The sequence below is a fragment of the Chlorocebus sabaeus genome, chromosome 10 (genome assembly GCF_047675955.1).
Source record: "Chlorocebus sabaeus isolate Y175 chromosome 10, mChlSab1.0.hap1, whole genome shotgun sequence".
Taxonomy (NCBI): domain Eukaryota; kingdom Metazoa; phylum Chordata; class Mammalia; order Primates; family Cercopithecidae; genus Chlorocebus; species Chlorocebus sabaeus.
The window spans coordinates 879098-894553 of NC_132913.1; the positions used below are offsets into that span (position 1 = coordinate 879098).

The 15456-nt window shown below is 55.3% G+C and overlaps 1 protein-coding gene across 2 annotated transcripts; it reads left to right on the forward strand.

The window, feature by feature from the left end:
• Positions 1 to 2290: 2290 nt before the first annotated feature.
• AMER3 (APC membrane recruitment protein 3) lies at positions 2291 to 15135 on the forward strand. 2 transcript variants are annotated; one of them, XM_008019152.3, is made up of 2 exons: positions 2291 to 2440; positions 8702 to 15135. In XM_008019152.3, the coding sequence occupies exon 2, from the start codon at positions 8721 to 8723 to the stop codon at positions 11307 to 11309; it is 2589 nt and encodes an 862-aa protein (XP_008017343.3). In that variant the 5' UTR covers positions 2291 to 2440; positions 8702 to 8720; the 3' UTR covers positions 11310 to 15135. The 2 variants fall into 2 exon arrangements, with proteins under 2 accessions (XP_008017343.3, XP_008017342.3); XM_008019151.3 differs by lacking the exon at positions 2291 to 2440 and adding an exon at positions 3028 to 3117.
• The last annotated feature ends 321 nt before the right edge of the window (positions 15136 to 15456 follow it).

Below are 15456 nucleotides of genomic sequence, written 5' to 3' on the forward strand. Positions count from 1 at the left end.
GAAAACATTACGCCAAGTGAAATAAGCCACAGAAAGACAGACACTGTATGATTCCACTTCTGTGAGGTACCTAGAGTGGTCGCAATCAGAGAAAACTAGAATAATGGTTCCCAGCAGCTAGGGGGAGAGGAGAATGAGGAGTTTCAGTGCTTAATGGGCACAGAATTTCTGTTGGGGTCAGGAACGATTTGGCAATAGACTGTGGTGATGGTTGCACAACAATGTGAGTGTAAATGTCACTGAACTGTACACTTAAAAAGGGGTAAATGGTAAGTTTCATATTATGTATATTTTACCACAATAAAGAAACAGAAACCAGCTGGGCGTGGTGGCTCAAGCCTGTAATCCCAGCACTTTGGGTGCCGAGGAGGGTGGATCACCTGACGCTGGGAGTTTGAGGCCAGACTGACCAACATGGAGAAACCCTGTCTCTACTAAAAATACAAAATTAGCCGGGCGTGGTGGAGCATGCCTGTAATCCCAGCAACTTGGGAGGCTGAGGGAGGAGAATTGCTTGAACCCGGGAGCCAGAGGTTGCAGTGAGCCAAGATCACACCATTGAATGCCAGCCTGGGCAAGAAGAGTGAAACTCCATCTCAAAAAATAAAATAAAAAAAAAATTTAAAAAAGAAAAACCAACTGTTCACTGTTTAGAAAATATGGAAGAAAGAAAAGTTTTTAAATATTGAAAATTTTAAAAGAAAAAGAAGCGGCTCAAAGCAGTAGGTCTGATGGTACCCCACAAATGCAGCTGACCTGACTGGCACAGTGGACGGCCAGTTCATTTGTGCCCATAGAAAACTCTTTGGCCTGCCAAGAAAGCAAGGGGTGGTGTGGCCAGAAGGTCTGAGACCCTGGGGGCAATCAAGTGACCAGGAAGCTCGTTCCAGGAAAGAAAAGGTTTACAGCCACTGCTCAAAAACAGATAAGAAATCTAAGTCAATGTATTGTAAAAATAAAATGTAAGTTCACATTAGAATAATATTTAAGAAAAATCATTCAGTGGTATCTGAACTGGGTAGCCTAGTGTAAAAGATTTTTCCAGGGGTCCTTGGGGAAGACCTGATCCTACATCTTGGAGAAATAAAAAATTTAAAATATATATTTTCATGTTACCCAAAAGTTAGGGGTGTTTGAAAACTCTCTGAAATGACAAAGTAGAAGAGTTGGAACAGTTTGCACTGGCCGAATTATGACTATGTAAGCATCGAATATGAGCAACTATCACTCACTGGAAGAAGCTGCAGCTGTAATTATCCTCAAGATTACATGATTTTGGCCAGGCGCGGTGGCTCACACCTGTAATCCCAGCACTTTGGGAGGCCGAGGCGGGTGGATCATGAGATCAGGAGTTCGAGACCAGCCTGGCCAAGAAGGTGAAACCCCGTCTCTACTGAAAAAAAAAAACCAAAAAACAAAAATTAGCCGAGCATGGTGATGCACGCCTGTAGTCCCAGCTACTTGGGAGGCTGAGGCAGGAGAATCACTTGAACCTGGGAGGCAGAGGTTGTGGTGAGCCAAGATCGTGCCATTGCACTCCAGCCTGGATAACAAGAGTGAAACTCCATCTAAAAAAAAAAAAAAAGCATGATTTTATAAGAAACATAAAAAGATCCTTAAATGCAAAAGGGGAAAGCGTAATAAGGGGGCTAATGCTTACTAATTTTAACAAGAGGAGAACAGTGGGGTCTGGGGGAGTCCTACCCCTGACTTTGGGTGTAGGTGGCAACGAGGCAGAAACCGCCTTGTGTCCTACCTAAGAGAAAGAGGGAACTCCCACAGCCAGGATCTGCCAAAAAAAGGTCAGGACTACCAACAACATGGGCGAGGGGGCCTCTGGGGTCATGCTGTTAGTCGCTGCGTAGATAGAGGGCTGGAATCTAAAAAATGCAAGAAGGTAGGTCACCCAAAGGTGGGGAAGGTCCTGGCTGGAGGATGAAGGGGCCTCTTGGCTCTGGGGCAAGATGATGTCAAGGGGAATGACAAACCAAACCAATCCAAAGCCAGGGCACTCTGTGTCCTGGGTTCTCGGACGAGGTGACTGGGAGGGAGCCCACCAAGCTCCAGGGAAAGGCCTGGCCGCCGTCATCCACCTGCCCTCTGCCCTCCCTTCAACCTCAGCCTTAGCGTGGACCCGGGAGTCCTGCTTCCTCTCGTCCTGCTCCGCCTGGGCACACCACGGCCGCGAACCTCCTACTGGCATCAGCCCCTCCCCAGCACCGGCAGTGCGCTCCCGCCCCGCCCCCCGCACACACCCCCGCCCCACACTCCCGGCACTGCCGCCTGAGCCTTCCTGGAGTTACTTAATCCACCCCAGCCCCAGGCACTGAACCACGCGTGCAGACCCCTCGTCCTCAGTTCTGCGGAGAGAGGGTCCCCACAGCATTTCTGCTCCTCCCCCAAGACTGCGGCAGGGCACAGCACCAGCAGACCCCACACAGTGAGTACCTGTAGGGCAAGTGCCTCTTTCGTTGTCATTAATAATAGTCAGCTCCCTTCTCCACGGGAAGACCCTGCCTTGCAGCCCCAGCCTGGCCTGCCCCTTCTTGCAGGCCCGCTCCGAATCCTGGGTAGGACTCGTGACAAGGCTCCGGGTGGCCGAGCCCTTCCGCGAGCGGTGCGGTCGGCTGCGCTGGCGCTCTGGGCTGAGGGGGAGGGGCTCCCACACCTGTGCGCGCCCGGGAGCGGGGACAGCGGCGGGGGCGCCCTGCGCACGGGGGCGAGGGGAGACGACTGCGCCTGAGGGAGGCACAGCCGCAGCCGGGTGGGAGGCAGAGACACCGAGAAACAGAGACCGGGCGATACGCACAGACAAAGCCGGCCCGAGCGCGGCGCAGGAGGCTGCAGCCTGGCGGAGCAGCCCTCACCACCCCTGCGCGCCAGCGCCGACGCCCTCCCTGGCCGCCCCTCCCGCCGGCCTCCGGCGGCTTAACCCTCGCCTGCCCGACCCCACGGGGCCCCTGGAGCGGCGGTGGGTGGGTGCGGGCGCCGGGCCTCCCCCTCCAGGCCTCCGCGCGCGGCGCCGGGAGCTGACCGTGGTGCTGAGCGTGGCTCGCGCTCCAACGCGGTGCCCGACCCTGTCGCGGCCGCGCCCTGCTGCACCGCCGGCCCCCAGCGGTAAGTCGCCAAGGCCCGGAGAGGCTGCGTCGGTCCTGCCCCGCGGATGTGGACCCTGGGGGGAGGGCGAGGATTGGGGAATTTGGTGCGGTCTCTGGCGCGATGGATGGGCTGAGTGCAGGAAGCAGGGTCAACACCCTCCACCCAGTGGTGCCCGGCGCAGTCAGGGGCCTGGGGGCGGTGACCCTTTTAGGTCTGGGCTAGGAAAACGGAGAAACCGTCCGCCCGCGGATGCAGGAGCTGGGGAGAGCCAATACGGCTGTGAGGCCCATCTCCTTGCCCCTGGGCAGTCCAGAGGCGCCCTCCGAGGAGGTGGGCCAGGACCTTCCCTCCCCAGAGGGCCCTTTGTCTCCCCAACGTGGGGGTTGGGTGGCTTGGTGGTGCTCTCACAGCAGATTCTATTTCTGCCTTATTCTCCATTCCCACCCCCCTCCCCCCCTCCCCAGAGCACGGCCGCTTTCCCTCCCCACAGTGGCCCTCACTCCAGCCCTCCCATGACAAGGCAGACTACTACTGAGAACGCTATTGCCCCATAGCTCTGCCACCAGCCCAGTTTCCAGAGGTTCCTGGGCCTGCGCTTTTTTATCACCATACACTCCTTTGTATGGCACTGCTGCGACTTTCCTACATACCAGGGAAGGCATAGAAAATACCAAAACTATTAGCCAAATGTTTTATGCCTCAAGGCGTTTCTGTGGTGTGTGTATTCCTGCAGGGTTTTTATTTTGCTCCATGAAATCAAACATCCAGACACTTTCATGTTAAGAAAGGAAAGACAGGCACAGAATTACCTTCTCAAAGTAAAAAGGAAAAGCTGGGCAGCTAAGCCTGAGTTCGTCATGTAGAAAAGCAACCAGTATAATAACTTCGTTTGCCCAGTTTGCAATAAATTCATGTCTGTGTGTGCCGTGTAAAGCACTGTGATGGGAGGTGCACAGACACAGGAGTCTCTGCCACCACCTTCTCTCCCCTAAACCCTGCTTGGGCTCCTAACTCGCCTCCGTATCTCCACTGTCTATTTTCACTTGCATCTTTGAAAGTGAGAATTGGCCCCTGTCACTTGCCCTGGAAGGCTGGCTCACCGTGGCTTGCAGATAAAAGCACGGCCCTCACTGAGACCTCAGGTCAGGTGGGGTGTGTGCAGCCCATCTCCAGGCCTCATCCCTCTGGCTTGCTGCTCTGGCCACTTCAGCTACTCTGGCCACTGGAGCTGCTTTCAGATCCTTAAATATTCCCCTTCTCTTGTGCCTCGGGGTCTTTCTGAAGCGTGTTCTGTCTGCCTGGAATATGCGTCCAGTGTCTTTTGCCTGGCTGTCCTCTTCTGTCTTTTAGGGTTTGGTTTAAATATCACATCCCTGTAACAGAATTACTTAAGTAAATACATTGTGTGGTCTCTGTCCCCATGGAACTTGCAAGTTCATCTTAGAGATGAAAGACTCAGCCCAGGGCCCTGGTGTCACTGAAACCTGTCTTAGAAAATGATGCACATAGGCCGGGAGTGGTGGTTTACACCTGTAATCCCAGCACTTTGGGACGCCAAGGCAGGAGGATCATGAAGTCAGGAGATCAAGACCATCCTGGTCAACATGATGAAACCCCATCTCTACTAAAATTTAAAAAAAAAATCAGATGGGCGTGGTGGTGTGCTCCTGTAGTCCCAGCTATTCAGGAGGCTGAAGCAGGGGAATCACTTGAACTCAGAAGGCGGAGGTTGCAGTGAGCTGAGATCATGCCACTGTACTCCAACCTGGAGACAGAGCAAGACTCCATCTCAAAAATCAAAAAAAAGAAATAAATAATAAAAGAGAAAATGATGCACATAATAAAAAAATTAGCTGGGTGTAGTGGCACATGCCTGTAGTCCCTACTACTCAGAGGCTGAGGCAGGAGAATCACTTGAACCCGGGAGGCGGAGGTTGTAGTGAGCCCAGATCTGCCGCTGCACTCCAGACTGGGCGACAGAGCAAGACTCTGTATCAAAGAAAAAAAAAGAAAGAAATAAAGAAAAAGACAAAGAAACTAAAAGAAAATGATTCACATAAACTGTATCACAGAATTAAAATCTCAGAGTCTGCATCCTGTTTAGGGAACTTAGGTGTAAACATTTGACTAAGATGTCTCAAATATAAAATAGTGCATTTAATTAAGAAATAGCTCACCGCCTGCTATAGCTGCAGTCCCAGAACTTAAAAGAATTTTCAAGCTCGTTGGGGAGTGAGACCAAGCACCAGAATGAATAGTTGGTGGTTGCTGAGCCCCGCAGACAAGAAGGCACCCAGAGGGTAGGGACAGGTCTGAACCCTCCTTGGGGGAAGGATATGGCACTTGTGGGGTGGACCTGTCATGTTTCTTGCTGGGGTTCCACTGACGGGTCTTTAGCCACAGGGTTACAAAACAGTGTGCATTTTTGCAACTGAGAACCTGGGCACATTTGGCCTCTGCCCTCAGGCAGTGACAAGGCCAGCATCTGGCTGTCCACATAAATCCCAGTCTGCCCCAGAGAACTGTCACAGGAGTTGACTTCTCAGCCTGCCTCCAGCCAAGCAGTGGGCCCTCCAACCACCCAGGGAGTTCCCACCCCCATCATAGGCCACACATTTCCAAAGAGACAGGTTCCGATAAAATATTTTAATGTGGATTTGGACTGGACCGAACACAGACTAGAGTTCATGGGATGCTCCAGTATTGCTGTGCCTCTGGGTCATCATTCTGTGTCCTGTGTTATTGTCCTATCTCTATGTAAAGTGCTCAATCAACTCAGAAGATGGGCTTGGCATTGTTAGTGTCACTGAGTCCAGCCATCTATAGCAATGACAACTATTTTAAAGGATCATTTTTCAAGTTCAGAGTGGAGTGAAATTTCCAACTGTTCATGATTTTAAATCAGTTGACTGTTAGGAGAACTGAGAAACTGGTAGTTTTATTTATAGACATCTACATCAGATAAAACATTTGTGTTCTTGCAGTTGCAAAATTCTGCACACAGTGAAATAATCCTTGCTGTGCCCGGCTGAAGTTATTTCCATTAGAATGTCAATCAAGATTTTTTCCAAAACATAGAAAAGACTAAGGGAAATAGAGATCTCATCATGAATATTTCCAAGATTTCCTGCCATAGGAATGATTATTACCTTCAATTATAATTTTTCTAAATGTGTGTGAGCTACCCTTCTTGCTTTTAATCTTCACTTTCATTGTGTTTTACAATATTTGTCATGAAAACACATGTATTATTCTACTTTTAGATTTCCCACAAAAGCGTCTGAGCTGTTGGTTTACAGACCGTCAGGTTCCGAATCAGATAGACCTGGGTTCAGAGCCCAACTCTGTCACTTAACACCTGTGTGACGTGGGTCAGTTCGTTGACTTCTCTGAATCTGAATTTATCCTTTGTAAAACGGGGGTTACAATCGTTTGCCCCTCAAACGGTGATGGGCCAAGCTGTCCATCTGGTTAGGTGGGTGGAACCAAGACTCCAGCCAGGGTCATCTGAGCCACAGCTTGGAGAGTAAGCGCTGTGCTGTGTGCGGCAAAGCCCGGCAGAGCTGGGGAGGCCTTATCACGGCTGCAAAGGATTGTGCCAGGTGGAAAGTCCGCAGGTGCAGCGTGGGTAAGGCTTAGGCATGCACCATCTGGCATGAGGCCGAAAAGCCAGTGTGGCTGCTCAGGGCACTCTCCCTCTGCCCAGGGTGCCACCAGCAACAGCTGAGCTGCAGCCAGAGCCCAGCCCAGGTTCTGTGGCTCTCCTGGCATAGTGCCTGCTGCTTCTCATCCTCCAACCAAAAGTCTGAGGTGCTCCTCCAAGGGGAGGAAGCACTTCCCTCAGGTGGGAGCGGGTGGAGGTTGGTCGGCTTGACCCTGCCAGCCCCTGCAGTGCCAGCTCTTCCACCCCTTCCCATCTTCTTGGCCTCAACGTGCCCACTGGGCTATGAGGCAGCCCCTCGCCCCTCTGGGTCCTCATGAAGAAGCATTTCAGGGTCTCTGGCAGGTAGCTGCAAGGCTTACTTGGGGTGGGGTGTGAAAGACACACAGGCCGATGGAGCCCCAGGTCATGTTCATGCCTACTGCAGGCTTCCTCACAGCCAGGAGCTGGGGGATCAGTGCAGGGCTGCCTCTGGGTAGTCCTTATGGAGAGGTCAAGGAGCCAGCCACAGTTTCTCCCTGGCCAGGACTAACTGTCAGGGCACTCATTACCAAGACAGGTGGAGACCCTGGCAGACGGGGGTGTTTTGGGTGAAAGGAGCAGGCTGAGTCCAGGGCCATGAGAACATGGTGAGGGGAACAGAGGGGAGGGGCTCAGTCTGCCCTCCCTTCCTGGGTACTGAAAGTCTCCACAACACACCCCAAGGCAGCATGTTTAAAACTAAACCCTAGCTCTTCTTTCACATTGGCTCAGCTCCCTCCTCCTCCCCTCATTTCCCTCCTCCGGCTGTCCAGCGCTGTCCCTGCCTGCTTCTCTCTCCCTGCTGTCGCTGAACCCTGGCGTTCTTCCCTTTGGAGGACCCTACTACGTTACCCCTGCAGCCTCCATCTGCCTTGCTCCCCATCCTCAGTCCATTTGGACTGCCTCTGGCAAGTACTCTCTGCTCGTAACTCTTTTTTTGTGTCCTCCACTCAGAGGTCAGATGCATGGCCCTAGACCACCAACTTCATTAAAGTCCCTGCTTCCACCTACCCATCGGAAGATGGCTGTAGCTCCCCACTGATTTCAGGGTAAGGCCGGATGCCCTAGCTGGGCCGGGACAGTCAGTTGGCAAGCACTGCTGCCACCTGTCCACCTCCATGCCCAGGGCGGATCCGAGGACCCTTTCCCATTGAACTCAGACTGGGCATCAGAAACCTTCTCTGGATGGCACTGCAGGCGTCAGTATGCCTCAGTGATGTGTACACAAAAGGTGGTGGCTGCCTACCCTTGCAGCCCTGCCTGCCCACCCTGTGTCCCATGCTCACCTCCCACCACCATGCTCTGGTTCCTCTCTGTCCATGCTCTGCATGCACCGTGAGGTGCTGGGCTGTGTCTTCCCTGATGGCCTCTGTAGATGGAGTCTTGTCCACCCCGCCCCCCACAGGCACACAGTCCTGGAGTTTGCCGTGTGCACGCCCCCACAGCCGCAGCTGAGGGCCAGCTGCCTTCAGCCCAGGAGGCAGGCAGGCGTGGGTGTCCCTTTAGCTGCCTGATGAAGGAGGCAACTGCTCTAATTGGATCCTCCACCCATCTACTCAGAAGGGCCGTGACACACACTCCTAAGGACAGGAGGCAGGTACACTGAGGAGCTGTGTGTAGAATGCTGGGCACTCTGCACAGAACACGGGAGTCTGAATGGGCCAAGTGAGCTAAAAGGGGGATTGGGAGAGTCAAACACTCATGGGTACAGCAATCACCAGGCCCCAGGCAGCTCTCATTTTGGCTCCTACTGTGTGTCATTGTCTTCAAAGGCAGGAGCAGTGAGTGGGCGTGGCAGGGCTGCTGCCATCTTGCTCCCCCACCTGCAAGGAGGCCCCTGCAGAGAGTGAGCTGTGTGAGACGGGTAGGCAGGGTCTTCCAGAGTCTATGATACTGAGTGCCTCCTGCTTTCCTCCACAGCCGCCGGGGCGCTGGCAGCATGGAGCTGAAGAGAGGAAAGACCTTCATCAAGTCCAGCCTGCAAGTTTCCCATGAGAAACCCCCAGACCCAGCGGCCGTGGCTCCAGCCAGGGAGGGGGCAGTCCCCTGTTCAGTCCTGCCAGGAGCGCAGCAGAGGCCCCACAGTGAGAAGGGCCCCCAAGCCAGCCCCAGTGCCCAAGAATACGACAGATGCCCCAACAGAGGGGCACAGCCGGACCCCAAAGGGGGACCCGCAGCCCTCTGTGGAGCCACCTTCAAACCGGTGCGAAAGAGTAAGACTCACGACAGCGTGTCTGGAGCAGGCAGGGCCACGGCTGCCACAGGGCAGTTGGTGGGCAGTGCAAGCTTCCCAGGCTCCCCGGGCAGCCGGCGCATGATCGACTACCGCCACTTTGTGCCCCAGATGCCCTTCGTGCCAACTGTGGCCAAGAGCATCCCGAGGAAGAGGATTTCCCTGAAAAGGCCCAAGAAGTGCTTTCGGAACCTATTCCACATTCGCAGAAACAAGACTGAGGACCTGGCCTCACTGGCGGCTGAGGGGAAAGGTCTGCCCTCCCCAGGGGACCCATCAGACCCCGGGGGCTGGCAAAGCAAACGCTTCCTCCCCCCGGGTGAGGGGCCAGGGCTGGACAGCCTGTACCAGGACCTGTCGGACAGCGAGCTCCTAGCTGATGCGTCCTTTGGTCTGTGCAGGGCCCTGTGTGAGGACGTGGCCTCACTGCAGAGCTTTGACTCGCTCACGGGTTGTGGGGAGGTCTTTGCGGATGAGAGCTCGGTGCCATCCCTGGAGCTGAATGAGGGCCCGGAGAGCCCAACCCAAGCAGCTCAGGGCCTGGAGAGCAAGGTTCCCAGGGGCCCTCTCCAAGGCAGCGTGGAGCAGCTGGCCTCGCCCGCCCAGAACGAAGCCTCTGACTTCACCAGGTTCTGGGACAGTGTGAATCGCTCAGTGCGGCAGCAGCAGCGTGCCCTGCTAGGCCCATGGCTTTCGGGCCCCCAGGGCACAGACAGGGACCAATCCCGGCTGGACACAGCTGGGCTCGCTGAGCTGCCCCTCTGCCCCTGCAGGGACCCTCGCAGTGGCTCCAAAGCCAGCTCCATCGACACAGGCACCCCCAAGAGCGAGCAGCCCGAATCCGTGTCCACGAGTGACGAGGGCTACTATGATTCCTTCTCACCAGGACTTGAGGAGGACAAGAAGGAAGCTGAGAGCCCAGGCACTCCCGCCACCACCTTCCCACGGGACAGCTACAGTGGGGACGCCCTCTACGAGCTCTTCCATGACCCCAGCGAGGGTCCTGTTGGCCCCAGCCCAGATGATGACCTGTGCGTGTCTGAGAGTCTGTCAGGGCCGGCCCTGGGGACGCCACTGTCCATGTGCAGCTTCCGAGTGGGGGCTGAGGAGAACTTGGCCCCAGCACCAGGCCCCGACCTGCTCAGCCAGGGCTTCCTACAGAGCTCCTGGAAGGGCAAGGAGTGCCTGCTGAAGCTGTGTGACACTGAGCTCGCCATCACCATGGGCATCGTCAGCTGGCTGCGCCGAGGCCCCACGCCCCGTGCCCCACCCACCCCTGGACAGCCTGCAGCTCCATCTGGTCCCCAGGGAGCCCCCAGGGCACCCACAGAGAAGTTGGGGGGCAGGGAGGGCCTGGCCTCAGACGCAGGCGGGGCAACGGTTTGCTCAGCACCCAGCAGGCAGGAGCTGTGGGCACACACGGGCACCACAGACCTGCTTGCCGGAGAGAGCAAGGCCCTCGGGGTGGCCACACAGGGGACTGGCACACTGTCCAGGGATGCCTCTCAAGAGGAAGGGACACGAGGTCACTCTGAAGACTTGTTCTCCTCTGTGGAGTCTGCAGCCACTTCGACAACAGATGCTTCCAGTGAAAACAAGGCCCCAGTCCCTTCTGCCTGGCCCTGCTCCCAGAAGGAGCCTGGGCCACCAGGCGTCCTGGGGTGTTTCCGAGGCCCCTGGAGGCCAGGTCACAGGGGTGGCACTCTAGATGCAGAGCCCATGCTGGCAGGCTGTGTGGCCCGTGCGGCAGCCCTGAAGATCAGCTCCAACGACCAGCCCTCGGCCGCCGCATGGCCTCCAAGGCAAGATGTGGGCAGTGGGCTCTTTGGGCAGCGTCGGGCCAGGGGCCCCGACATTCTAGAGCAGAAACAGTCCAGCAGCTCCCCCAGCATGACCACTGTCCATGGCCTACCCTACTCGGCCGGCACACCGGACCAGAGGTGTCGAGATCATGTCCAGGACCTGAGCTGGCTCAGGGTGGAGCCCCCAGGGCTGGGTGTGCAGGCCTGGGCCCCTGTGGAGGACCCGGCCCTGCAGCTCCACACGGCGGCTGTGGAGCAGGTGGCATACAGCAGAAAGCTGGACTCTGAGCCCCCATCAGCCCCTGCTGCCCAGTGGAGTCCCCAGGGCCCCCATCCAGAAAGCCTGGGCCTCACTTTGAACCGCCAGCGGGAAGCGGGGGTCTCTGCAAGTGCCCCAGAATGCCGCTGCAGCCTCCTGGCCCGTGAGGGCCTCCTCTGTGGCCAGCCAGAAGTGGGGGCTTCCAGGTCAGCCGTGGCGGAGCCCCATCCGTAGGACAGGCTCACTCGCACCAGGAGCTGCATGTGTCTTCGTGACCGCTTTCAGGAGAGCCTAGGACTCAAGTCTCTATCTTTTGTCCCTGATGTGGGGACTGTGTTGGGGGGAGGGGGGTGGCAGGACTCAGGCATGCGGAGGGTAGCATGTTCATGGGGAGGCATTCTTGCCTGAACCCACCAGCTCAGGCAGCCCGCCGCCCCTCCACCAAAGAGAGCGTGAAGCTGCAGCCGCCTCGCTGCTCCTCATGCAGGGGCTGGAGAGAGGGGCGGGGCTTGAAACCGATGGGGAAAAAAGAGCTGCACCTTGTAAAATGGAAGCGGAGAGCCAATGAATCTGCCCGGGGATTGTGTGGGAATCCCGAAAGACACAGTCCCAAATGCCATAGTCCCAAGCGTTGAGAATCCAAAATATTAAAATTACTCTAAAATCCCAAAATCACAATCCCAAAAGATCTAAATCCTGGAAATATAATTCTGGGAATTTTTTTAAAAATTTTTTAAAAGATATTTACATTTTAAAAGGATTTGAGAAACATAAAAACAACAGAACACATCATTAGCCACTTTACACAATAAAATAGGCAATAATACATATTTTTGCAAGCATAAACACTCAGGTAAATACTAATGACAGTTACACAGGTGTGAGTTATTAGCAGACAAACTATATTCATAAACAAGTCAAAATGGGAAACGTATACATGCACATCACTATGCTTGGTAATTGCATGCACCCGACTTGGTATCTGCAGTCACGTCATGACCAGCAACCTGTCTTTTGATGAAGTCAATCTACGATGCATCACCACCACACACGCAGTTGCCCAAAGACCGGAGATGGCAAGAACTTTCATCTCTCACAAACACAGATGTACAAAAATTACATCTCTTCATTTATGGAGGAAGTTTTGATGCTTTTACACACACGCACAACGCTTACACACACAGTCAACCTGGGATGCTGCCAGGGTGGCTCAGGACGAAAGCCTCGGGACCCAAGAGGGCCACGGGTGTAAGTCCCAGAGTCCAAAGGCCAGCGAGCCTGGAGCTCTGATGTCAAGGCAGTGGAAGAAAAGGCTGTCCCAGCTCTGAGAGAGACCAGTTCGCCTTCTGTATTTGTTCCCTCTGGGCCTCAGCAGATCGAATGCTGCCCACCAACACTGAGGGTGGATCTTCCCCACCTAGGCCCCTCAGACTCACACACTCATCTCTGGAAACACCTCACAGCTATGCCCAAAATAACGACCTCTCAGGTCTCTAGGTATCCCTTAACCCAGTCGAGTCCACCCCTTGTCAACCTGGCATCCATCTGCATCCCCTTCAACCATTCTCAGTCTCCAAATAAAGCCCTAAGCAAGGTAGTAGCTCCACCCAACATGATGCCACTATCCCGGGATTGTGATTTTCAAGACTTTAGATGTCAGGGATTTGAAACTTTAGAGATTTGTGTCTTTCACTATTTCGATGTTGGGGACCAGTGTTTGGGATTGTATCTTTCAGAATAATGATCCACACTTGTGTGAGGACTGCAGGGTTCAGGAAGACAGATGGGGGAGCCGACCTTAGGAGGGCCCACTGAACCAGCCTCAGTCTGGCCCCAGTCTGGCCTACTTGCTGCCCCAGGACGGGTGGCTACAACCTGCTGAGGGCCTGAAGGGCGTCTGTCTCCTCAGGAACACTGTATTACCCTGTTTTGTGTTGCTATAAAGGCTGACTGTGACCAGGTCATTTATAAAGTAAAGAAGTTTATTTGGCTTATGATTCTGCAGGCTGTACAGGCATAGCACCAGCATCTGCTGCTTTTTTGTTTTTCTTTCTTTTTTTTGAGACAGGGTCTCACTTTGTCGCCCAGGTGGGAATGGGAGTGCAGTGGCTCGGCCTTGGCTCACTGCAGCCTCTACCTCCTGGGCTCAAGCAATCCTCCCATCTCAGCCTCCCAAGTAGCTGGGACTACAGGCGTGCGCCACCATGCCCGGCTAATTTTTCTATTTTTTTGTAGAGACGGGTTTTCACCATGTTGCCCAGGCTGGTCTCAAATTCCTCAGCTAAAACGATCCATGCGTCTCAGCCTCCCAAAGTGCTGGATTACAGGCGTGAGCCAGCCAGCATCATGCACCCCTGTGCAGCCCTGCCAGGACTGGCTGGACCCTGCCACCCTTGTTGATGGGCAGTGCTGGATTATTTGTCACGAGCCATCCGCTACAAACGATGATTTCCCTCCGCTTGCGCTCTCTCACTAGAGCCAGGGATGGCCAAATGCTCTTTGGGAAGAAGCCAGTGGGTTCTCCTCGGCTCTGCCTGCAAGTAACAAAGGCTTTTGACTCCACCCCCTCCACGCTGTCAGATTGCCATTCACCCCTTCAGGAAAACTCCGAATGGGGCCGTGGACCTCACTCCCCAAAATGTCGCAACATACGTGCAGCACCCCAACATTCAGAACCATGAAGGGCGAAGGTGGCTGATGTCTGCAGGAGGGACAGGTGTCCGTCCTGGCCCAGTGTCAGGCCAGCAGGTGCAGGGACAGATGGGCCATCCACATTCTCCAGGATTAGCTTCTACCTCAAGCAGCACATCTCAGCAAGATGCCAGGATGGGGCTCCACAGGCAGCCGTGAAATGGGTTTCTGGAGGAAAGACCAGCACAAGAAAAGGGGTCAGTCAGGTTGCAGGCAAACTGCTAGGGAAATCCCATCTCTTGCAGGGCTCCCACCAAGAGGACCGTGCGTTGTGCTGCCCTGGCTGGAGAAGAAGGCAACACGGGATCTGCAGCTGAGGGTGGCCCTCCCACCAGGAGACGCTGATCCGTGCCTCTCCTGACCGCCTGACGCTTGGTCTCCAGTGGCCCTCTCTCACAGGGCTCCCTTGGTCTCCGGTGGCCCTCTCTCACAGGGTTCCCTGAGGCCTGCAGGGAACAGGGCACAGGCTGCACGTCACAGGTTCCAAAGTGTGCAGCAACTTCTGACCAGGCCCATCCAGACCTGGAGCCCCTGTGGAACCACATCGGAGTCCTCCTCCCGAGACTCATACACAGGACCACGGCACCGAGCCGGGCTGGGGGCCCAGATCTGCTTACCTAATCCTCGCATCAACCTCAGTGCAGTTGTCGGCCCCGTTTTTCAGACCTGGACACGGAGGCACAGGGTGCTGGTGTGACTTGCCCACAGTTGGTCTGTGAGGTGATGGGTTTTGTCCCCTCCCAGCTCCAAAGGCCCTGCTCTTCCTCAGGCTCCAGAACCTCTCACTGAGCTCCCGCAGGGAAGTCCCCAGTCAGAGCCCTCAGCCCCTCCTGCTTTCAGGCTGCAGATGTCAGAGCACCCTTGGGTGCCAGCCACAAGTGCCCCTCTGGCAGACTGAGCCCCCGGCGGGAGGCTGCCCTGACTCAACCCCAGCCCGGGGCTTTGTGCTGCCCCTGAGGGAGAAGCCGCTCCGTAAATCCTTGTTGAAAGAATAAAGTGTCAAAAGGTGGTGTGTGCTTTTCTGATTTCTTGTTGACCATGAGCCTTGTGTCTGGAGGGTGACTCTGACCTGAGTGCCAGCCACCTCCCCCTGGCAGAGACAGAGCACTCCCTTGTGCAATGCTGTGATGCAGGGACTCGTGGTGATGGAGAGCCCAGCTAGCCCCAACAGCACTGGGAAGGGCAGGAATCCAGGGGGTTAGGGAGTGGTCAGGAGGGCCTGGGATCCAGAGAGGGGCAAAGCGTGCCCAAACCCCAGGCCATGTGGAGGCGCGGTCTACATTGACCCGGCGGCAGGGCCATGCCCCCTGGGAGGACCTGCTGGCCTCGGTTTTCCACTTGGGGGCACTATAGACAATCCCAGAACCTCAGATTCGAATTCAGCATCTGGGGCTGGGGTCCTAGGAGCGGCCTGCTAGGCACCCTGCTGGAAGATGGAGGGGGTGGTGTGAGCTCCCTCAGGGTGATCTCTCTCTCTGCACCCCGCCCTCAGCCTGTCTTTCCCGGCAGGCCTCAGGGTGACCCACTGTGGGTAAAGAAGGGAACTTCAGGCCGGGCGCGGTGGCTCACACCTGTAATCCCAGCACTTTGGGAGGCTGAGGCAGGCGGATCATGAGGTCCGGAGATTGAGACCGTCCTGGCTAACACGGTGAAACCCTGTCTCTACTAAAAAAAATACAAAAAAATTAGC